At 46.9% G+C, this 9960-nt stretch overlaps 1 protein-coding gene across 1 annotated transcript; it reads left to right on the top strand.

Moving 5' to 3' along the window:
• Positions 996-2021, top strand: LOC8058738 (peptide methionine sulfoxide reductase A2-1). The gene is made up of 2 exons (XM_002448019.2): positions 996-1489; positions 1577-2021. The coding sequence occupies exons 1-2, from the start codon at positions 1136-1138 to the stop codon at positions 1796-1798; spliced, it is 576 nt and encodes a 191-aa protein (XP_002448064.1). The 5' UTR covers positions 996-1135; the 3' UTR covers positions 1799-2021.

The following is a 9960-nucleotide window of genomic DNA, read 5'->3' as shown; positions in this document are numbered from 1 at the left end:
ACCATTTGATTTTCTGTGACGGCAAGAAGTGGTGAAACGTCGAACTATTTATTTATTTTTTTGCTCCAATATTGAATAGTTTGTTGTCTAGATCCAATCTAAATAAATATCTTGAAACTGCACAACACTACCAGTGCAATTCCCGATTCTTAAAATTGAGAGTTTTTGTTGTCATATCATTAGTTGACAAACTGGTTCTTAACAAGTCTTAGTGCAATTTTCGAATCTTAAAATTGAGAGTTTTGTTGTCATATCATGAGTTGACAAACTGAGCATGTTCGCTTGTCCTATAAGTCTTACTTTTTTTTTACTGGCCAATAATATTGTTCTCTTATAATAAATCAGCGAACAGTATTTTTAGCCATGACTTTTCAGATGCGAACATGCTCGACTTTAATCAGAATTATAATTACAATTTTTATGGGTTCTTAAAGGAAATAATGGACTGGATATTTAATTGTACCCACAAATTCAATACTATGAAAATTAAGTTGTGATATATTTATGAGTGAATATTTTGGCTCTTTGCAACGACAGGAAAATATATCAAGATTGCTCTTTTAATTAATTCAATACAGGGTTAAAAGGACATTACCATATTCTGCCAACATTAACTTATATTATAGATATTATGGCCATTATAAATAAATTATACCTTTTGATTTTTGTAGAAAGAGTAAAAATTAAATAGATCGCAACATTTATATCTCATTTCTTTTCTAAAAGAGTTCGCTATAAATCTAAATAGACGTGCATAATCCACACACGCTCGTACCACACAGAGGTGTTTTCTTCACACCTCATTTCTCGTGAAGGCCGTTAAATAGCCTTTTTCTTCTGCAACGTGCTTGGATTTTGATAGCACAAGATATTCAATACAAACAAATAGCTAAACATAATCGGTCCTCGCTTAGGATGACGACATCCATAGAAAAAAAATGCGAAAGAAAGCGCCGGCGGCCTGAATACCAGCTGAAGTGCTTAAAATATAAGACCAACCAAGCAGTGTCCGATATATAGATCAGATTCAGAGCAGTAGCACACAGCCCTCACAGCGACGAAGGCCACTGATCTTTTGTAGTTTGTCCAACCTCCAAAGCAAGGCCAGCAGCCACTACCCACTAGAACCAACGGCATGTCGTCGTCGTGCTCCACTGCCATCGACGGCGGCGCCGCGAACCCGCCGGCGGCCCTGGACCTGGCACCGGACACGGACGCCCCGGCGGGCGATGGCCTGGAACTGGCGCAGTTCGCGGCGGGTTGCTTCTGGAGCGTGGAGCTGACGTACCAGCGCCTCCCCGGCGTGGCGCGCACGGAGGTCGGGTACACGCAGGGCCACCACCAGGCCCCCACGTACGAGCTCGTCTGCGGCCACGGCACCGGGCACGCCGAGGCGGTGCGCCTGCACTACGACCCCAAGGCCTGCCCCTACACCACGCTCCTCGACGTCTTCTGGGCAAAGATCAACCCCACCACGCTCAACAGACAGGTACGTACGTCCGATCATCGATCTGTGTACGTTCAGGTTCAGGTCGAGCACCTCTCGATCGATCATCGATCTGCCGTCGGTGGTCAGGGCAAGGACGTCGGGACGCAGTACCGGACGGGCATCTACTACTACACGGCGGAGCAGGAGTCGCTGGCGGAGGAGCAGAAGAAGTGGGAGGACAAGATCGTCACCGAGATCCTGCCGGCGAAGCGGTTCTACCCCGCCGAGGAGTACCACCAGCGCTACCTGGAGAAGGGCGGCCAGTCCGCCGAGAAGGGCTGCACTGAACCCATGCGCTGCTACGGCTGACCGCCGCCGGCGGCCGTCCCTCTGTCCGAGATCGACTAGTCTATCCATCGCCGTGCGTGTATGCCAATAAATTATATACTGTTGAAAAACACACAGTAAGAATTGTAGCGAGAGAGCAAAGGAGGAAAGCTCTTACATACTAAACTCTAATAGATCTAATAAATCATGTACAGCCTATGCTTAGGGCCTGTTTAGATTGGGAACGAAAATTTTTTGGGTGTCACATCGGATGTGTCGGAAGGATGTCGGGAGAGGTTTTTAGAAACTAATAAAAAAACAAATTACATAGCTCGTCAGGAAACTGCAAGACAAATTTATTAAGTATAATTAATCTGTCATTAGCATATGTGGGTTACTGTAGCACTTAAGGCTAATCATGGAGTAACTAGGCTTAAAAGATTCGTCTCGCGATTCTCAACTAAACTGTGTAATTAGTTTATTTTTTTATTTACATTTAATGTTCCATGCATGTGTTCAAAGATTCGATGGGATGGATGAAAAATTTTTGGGTGGGAAACTAAACAGGGCCTTACATGGAAGCTCTACGCCGTAAATATTAATATTTAGAGACTATCAACAGTACTTCCTCTACGTTCTGTCTTTACGTTATTCCACTTATATCTATTATGTTAATCGTAAGAGATGGATAGGAGACGAAAGATATCATTAATTGCTGATGATGTATTTAACAATATATCATCAACACGGCGAGCTCTACATCGATTCTATGGACGCGTTTGATATGGGCCAAAATTCTCTGGCCTGGCTATCCAGCTACAACTCCTCTTATTTGATTTACTTGGCACAGTTTTCTGTGAGGTCCGTGGCATGCGGTTCTTCTTCTCTCTTTTGGCTCCCAGAAAATGCGATGAAAGTCCGTTTCTAGGCGGGCAGGCTCGCTCGAGCGGTAGTGGCTCGCGGGAGCGCTGGAGCGAGTGCTTCGGTCACCTCCCGTAGCTTGCCACCCATGGCCATGGCCTTCCACTTCCACCCGCAGGCCACCACGCGAGTCCACCTCTCTCCCCGCTGTTCGACACTACGGGAAACACTAGATTTGCCTAGAGCTTTAAAGTTTACCGAGAGCATCCTATCGGGCTCTCGGCAAACACGAAATTTGCCAACAGTGACTCTCGGTGAACAAATACTCTCGGCAAATAGGTCTTTGCCGAGAGCACAACTTTCGGCATAGGCAGACGCTCGGCATAGTGGACTCTTTGCCGAGAGCCTGGTTAGAGCTCTCGGCAAAGAGCTTGACGGGGTTAACACCATTCCTTTTGCCGAGAGCAACGTTAAACTCTCGGCAAACAATTTGTCTTTGCCGAGAGCCAGGGCTTAGCTCTCGGCAAAGAGGTGTATTTGCCGAGAGCTAGGGCAAGGGCTCTCGGCAAACTTCTTTTTTTTTGTTTTTATCTACCAAACTTTTTCTCTGACCTTCTTACACTTACTGTGACAACATGTCAAAGTATGGATTAGTTTGTAGACATTTTGCTATATTTCTTGCTTTTTTTTTGTTTAAGTGAGTTTGTTGAAAAATATTGGTAAGAACTTCAAGTGCATGAAATCACGCGTTTCTATGCACGAAATGTCGATATTCATGGTACTTACGCTAATTCAAGGCCGTGTGCACGAAGACACCCTAGCTCTCGCACGTTTCATTCGCGAACCCTGACTTTTGAGACGGTGCGGAATATGTTTTAAATTATAGAAAATCCAAACGAGTTCAAAAAATCGCAAAACTTTATGAGGTGTCATCACATGTCATGTGTAGCTTGTGGTAAAATTTTGAGAAAGTTTCGTGCACGGCGTCACGTCGGACCCTCAGAAACCTGAACATCTCCACATGTGATGCACACATCATAAAGTGCCGGCCTCTGCCTCCGTGCCGGCGGCCTCCACCCGCCTCCCGTCCCGCCACCCACCGCCCCAACTCCGCCCCCTCCCCGCCGCCACCCTGCCCGCAACCCGCGTCCGGGCCGGCGGCGTCCACCCCGCCGCTCCCCGCTGCCACCCAGCTCGCCCCCTACAGCCCGCCCTCGCCGACCTCCCACTCGCCCCCACCAGCCCCCCACCCACAGTGCCCACCGCCAGCCACCCACCCGAGAGGGAGGAGACAGAAGAGGAAGAGGAAGGGAGGAGCAGGCAGGGGAAGGAGGGAGGAGGAGGAAGAGAGAGGAGGGGCTCCACCGCCGGAGCTGTTCGTCATCGGCGGCCATCCGTGTCGTCGTCGGAGCACCGCGTCGGCCAACTCCACCGCCACCAAGGTAATGGTCAGTAGTGTTAGTACTAGTGTGTGTAGTGTTAGTAGTAGTAGTTAGAGTAGTTAGTAGTTATAGTAGTTATTAGTTTCATTAGTTAATAGTAGTTAGTAGTTAGTAGTTATAGTAGTTTTTAGTTTTATTAGTTAATAGTAGTTAGTAGTTAGTAGTGACTTGATATACATGTGGTGTTAGTGTGTTGATGATGGTGGATGGTGTCGGCCTTCGTGCCTTTTCGGTTGATATGATTTGTGGTTACCGGCCATCGTGTCGTTGCTTTTGCAGGATTTGGGTTCCTCTCCACGCAGGAGAGGTGCTGCCGAAAATTTGACCTTAAACGTGGTGTTTCATTTTGCAGAGAGGTGTGTGCATAGGAGCGGACCCGGAGTGTCTCTGCTACACCTTCGCACTAGGTATACCCTCTCGTCCCGCATCTTCTACTTTTCCTGCATTCTTTTTTAGGGTTTAGGGTTTCTTGTCGTAGATCACGTGACCCAGTTAGGCGTCTCCCGTCCGAAATAGGTACGGTTGGAGGTATGCAGATTACTGCATATCTCTCTGACCGTATCAGTTTCGGATTGTCCACGTTCTTTGGACAGCCCGCGTATGCGTAGTAGGGTTAGTTTCCATGGTTTGCTCATATCCGAGATAGAGTTTCGGCATCACCTCGACGTTGTTCTTCGGATACACACTCTCCATGGTAGGACGTGTATCTGGAGAACAGCGGGGAGGTGCTGCCGAAATTCTGTCTCGGATCAGAGCAGACTATGGAAACTAACCCTACTACGCATACGCGGGTGGGATTAGGACCTATCCTATCCTATTAGATGTTAGGTACACCTTTTATCTGCAAGTCACATTACTCGTCGCTATATATGTTAGAGGATGGATGATCGTCAGTGGATGTACATGGGCCGTAGAAGTTAGACTGATTTCACCAATGAATGGTCCACGAAGACTGAGGCTTTTTTGGAGAGTGCATTTGGACCGGCTACGAAAGGAAGCAATAGAGTGTTGTGTCCCTACATGAAATGTGCAAATAGGAGATGGCAAGACAAGATAAGAATGGGTCAACACCTTCTGAAGAATGGATTTATGCCGAACTATACTCGGTGGGTCTACCATGGTGAAGCCCATCGGACAAGAGAGGAGGTCGTCAGACCACGCATCGAGCATGTTGATGATGATGCCGGGGTCGCAGACATGTTAGATGACTATCAGCAGGCACAGTTCTTTGATGGACGTGCAGATGAGGAGACCGAGGAATGTGCAAAGGCGTTCTACAACATGTTGTCTTCAGCACAGAAACCTCTTCACGGTCAAACTGACATTTGTCAGCTCGATGCCATCGGACGCTTGATGGCGTTTAAGTCCGATGCTAACATGAGTCGAGAATTCTTCAATGTAATGCTGACTGTGGTTGGTAGCCTGCTGCCAACTGACCACGTTCTGCCAAAGAACTTGTACGAGTGCCAGAAACTCCTTGCTGGACTTAAGATGCCCTACGAGCAGATACATGTCTGTCCAAAAAACTGTGTTCTATTTAGGAAAGATTACAAGGATGCAAAATACTGTCCAAAGTGCAACTCCTCCAGATATCTAGAGGCTGACTCTGGGGATGGCCAGAAGAAACAACTTGCGATCCCCGTCAAAGTCCTACACCACCTCCCGTTCGTTCCGAGGATCCAACGGCTATACATGAGCGAGACATGTGCGAAACAGATGACGTGGCATAAAGAGGGCAAACGATACAATCCTGATAAGCTGGTGCATCCGGCTGATGGTGAAGCATGGGTCCACTTTGATAAAATTCACCATGACAAAGCAGAAGAGGCTCGTAATGTGCGTGTTGCGCTGGCAACAGATGGGTTCAATCCCTATGGATTGATGGCTGCCCCATACTCATGTTGGCCTGTGTTCGTTATCCCACTCAATCTCCCCCCCGGTGTCGCCTTCCGACGTGAGCACATATTCTTGTCGTTGATAATTCCTGGGCACCCAGGGAAACATATGGGTGTGTTCATGGAGCCTGTGATTGATGAATTAATCAGTGCTTGGAACGAAGGGGTATGGACATATGATCGGGCTACACAGAAGCCCTTCAAAATGCATGTTTGGTACCAGTACTCCATACATGACTTCCTAGCGTATGGTATATTCTGTGGCTGGTGTGTTCACGGTAAATTCCCATGTCCATTATGCAAGGATCGTGTGAAGTTCATATGGCTCAACAAGGGTGGCAAGTATTCGTCTTTTGACCAACACCGTCAATTCCTCCCTATTGACCATCCATTTCGTCATGACATTAAGAACTTTAGGAAAGGTGTTGTAGTGACAGATCCTCAACCGCAAATGTTCACTGGTGCTGAGGTTTATGATCAGATAGAGGCTCTCATGCTTGAGGAAGGAGTTGATCGTTTCGAAGGGTATAATGAGCATCATATGTGGACTCATAAGTCGGGCTTGACGAGGCTCCCCTATTATAAGGATCTTCTTATGCCACATTACATTGATGTAATGCACACTGAAAAGAATGTCGCCGAGGCACTGTGGGCAACCCTGATGGAAACTGAAAAGTCAAAGGACAAACCTAAGGCTAGAGTGGACCTGGCAACGTTATGCGATAGGCCATCTCAAGAGATGCGGCCTCCTGCAAACGGAAAGAATTGGAAACGACCTAAGGCTGATTACGTCTTGACTGCCAAACAAAGGAGGGAAGTCCTTCAATGGATTCAGACGCTAATGTTCCCTGATGGGTATGCAGCGAATGTGAGGAGGGGAGTGAACTTAAGTACTCTAAAAGTCAACGGGATGAAGAGTCATGACTTTCACGTATGGATTGAGCGGCTTCTTCCAGCGATGGTTCGAGGCTTTGTCCCTGAGGGTGTATGGATAGTGTTGGCAGAGTTGAGCTTCTTCTTCCGACAGCTTTGTGCTAAGGAAATATCTCGGACCGTGATTAAAGACTTAGAAAAAGCGGCACCTGTCTTGCTTTGTAAGCTAGAGAAGATCTTTCCACCCAGCTTCTTCAATCCGATGCAACATTTGATATTGCACCTTCCGTATGAGGCACGAATGGGGGGGGCCTGTGCAGGGCCATTGGTGCTATACAGTCGAGAGAACACTCAAGACTGTTCGCAAAAAATGCAGAAACAAAGGCAAAATTGAGGCTTCCATTGCAAGTGCATTCGTTTTGGAGGAGGTTTCAAACTTCACAACATTGTACTATTCTGAGATGCTTCCAAGCGTGCATAATCCAACCCCTCGTTACAATGAAGACGAAAATGAATCGACCCTAAGCCTTTTCAGAGGGCAACTTGGAAGGGCAAGTGCACCAACCACAAAGAAATTGACGATGAAAGACTGGCGTTGTATCATGCTATATGTCTTGACCAACCTTGACGAGGTGGACCCGTACATTGGGTAAGTTCTTAACAGACTAGTTTCAATAATTCCTTAGAATTCTCCTTCTAACCCCGATTCTCGTTACAGGGAATTTCTTCATCAGTACTGGCAACAAGCAAGGGACCCTACCCCGTAAGAATTAGATACCCTTCTCTCAAAGGGTGCGGGGCCAGGGAGCCCTGATTTCATTGGTTGGTTCAAAACCAAGGTACTGTTGAAAATACCTCTTTTTATTCAGTACCTCGTATGTTCAACTAATAGAGCAATCTATCCTGCTTGAACTTGCAGTCCCGCACCGATGCGTCTATGAGTGATGAGCTCAGACAGGTTGCCGGCGGTCTAGCCTTTAAGGTTAAGTCATATACTAGTTATGATGTCAATGGGTATCGATTTCACACATCAGCATATGAGCGAAGTCGGCCCAATCGAAGAACCACAAATAGTGGAGTTTTGACGCCTGGCACTGATGGCCTAGACTATTATGGAAGAGTTGAAGAAATGTTTGAAATTTCATTCTATGGACGCACAAATCTTCGTGCTGTCATATTCAAATGCTATTGGTTTGATCCTACAGTAACAAGAAAGACCCCTCATCTCAGCCTTGTCGAAATTCGACAGGATTCTGCCTATCTAGGAGAAGATGTGTATATTGTGGCGTCACAGGCCACACAGGTTTATTATATCTCCTATGCTTGCCACACAGGTATATTGTGGCGTCATAGGCCACACAGGCCACACAGGCCACACAGTTTGGAGCATGTGGACTATGTGGTGATGGATTTATTTTGTTTAAACATGTGAACTTTGTGGAATGTGGTTATTGAACATGTTGGAGTTAGTTTGGATGTATGTGACTTTAGTTTGGAGTATTTGAACTTGTTACGATAGACAAAGTGATGGAAATAATCATTTATGTGGTATATATTGTCATCGATGTCGATTATGTGAGCTATAGGCTCTTGGATGTGAAATATATGATTTTCTGGAAATATATGTGTCATATGATCTTCTCGGTGGAAATTGGATGAAAAAATAGAAAAAAAAATATTTTGGTCCATTTGCCAAGAGCACCTCTCGGCAAAGCTGAAAAAATGGTCGATTTGCCGAGAGGGACTCTCGGCAAAGCTGAAAAATGGTCGATTTGCCGAGAGCCAGGGCCAGGGCTCTCGGCAAAGAAGCCCACCTGCATGGCCAAATAGCCAGCTTTGCCGAGAGCCCTCCTGGAGGCTCTCGGCAAAGAGGTTTCCAAAAAAAAATTTAATACTTTGCCGAGAGCACTCCTGCCACCTCTCGGCAAAGACCTTTTCTAGAAAAAAAAATTAAATTTCTTTGCCGAGAGCTTGGTCAGGTAGCTCTCGGCAAAGTCGTCGTCAACCGCCAACAGCCGTAACGGCTACTTTTCTTTGCCGAGAGCTTGGTTTGGCTCTCGGCAAACCCTTTGCCGAGAGCCCGATGAATGACTCTCGGCAAAGACCGTTTTGCCGATAAAAGATGTGCTGATAGGCCTTTGCCGAGAGGGACTCTCGGCAAAGGCTTTGCCGAGAGCAAGATTGCCTTTGCCGAGCGTCTGGGGCTCTCGGCAAAGCCTCTATATGCAGTAGTGCGATGACGCTGCTGCTGTGGGGGGCACCCTCCACCCCTAAGTGGGATCTAGCTAGAAATTATTCAAGACTAGGGTCACTTATTTCCGGTTAGGATAACTACCCCACTACTCCCACATAGGTGAATGATCAGAAACAATTGATATATAGGACTAAATCATAAAACAATCAACATCGATCACCAAAAAGCTAAATCACTTAAATTTTGTATTTTTTCTCAAAGACCAATTAAACTACAGCTGAAGCGCCGAGCTGAGTACCTAATCCCAATTTCTTCATCTCTCTCTACATGAAACAACGTTCCTAGCCTAATATAACACCTGCTACATCCATCCAAGATGAAGCCTTCACTTTGTTTTTTCAACCTGTTGAATTGATGCTAGTACACTACAAGTCTACTATAAATTTTAATAGTTGGGATTTGAAAATTGGAGTAGAAAAATACCTCAAATGAGGCCAAATCGGTGGAGGGGAGCAGCGGCTTCCGTGACGGCCTGCGACTACGTGAGCTTTGAGCATGGATGCGTGGCCTAAGGAAGCCACTCACCAGGGCAGCATGTCACTGTTGCTCCTGCTAGACGGCCTGCACTCTGCCTGACTCTGACTGGCTCTATGCACCGGGTGGAGCGACTCCACGAGCGAGACGAGGCGCGACTCCAATGTGATACTAGTGAGCGACTGAGCGCTAGCCGGATTACCTCACTTCAGTTGGCTGGCATTTGATGGGCCAAGAAATAGAAGAACTGCTCCGTGGTTACTTGGGCCACGACTAGGGCCATGGCCCCAGTGGCCCTAGTATTGGATTCGCCAATGCTCCCCCTCCTCTGTCGGTAGCCATCGACACCATGATCAGCGTGGCCCCTCTCTTGCTTCCATGACCTCCGCCCACTCGGCCTACAAC

Source organism: Sorghum bicolor, chromosome 6 (genome assembly GCF_000003195.3).
Source record: "Sorghum bicolor cultivar BTx623 chromosome 6, Sorghum_bicolor_NCBIv3, whole genome shotgun sequence".
NCBI classification, from domain to species: Eukaryota; Viridiplantae; Streptophyta; class Magnoliopsida; order Poales; family Poaceae; genus Sorghum; species Sorghum bicolor.
Note: the sequence above shows the minus strand (reverse complement) of the source record. Positions and strands in the feature narration are given on the sequence as shown.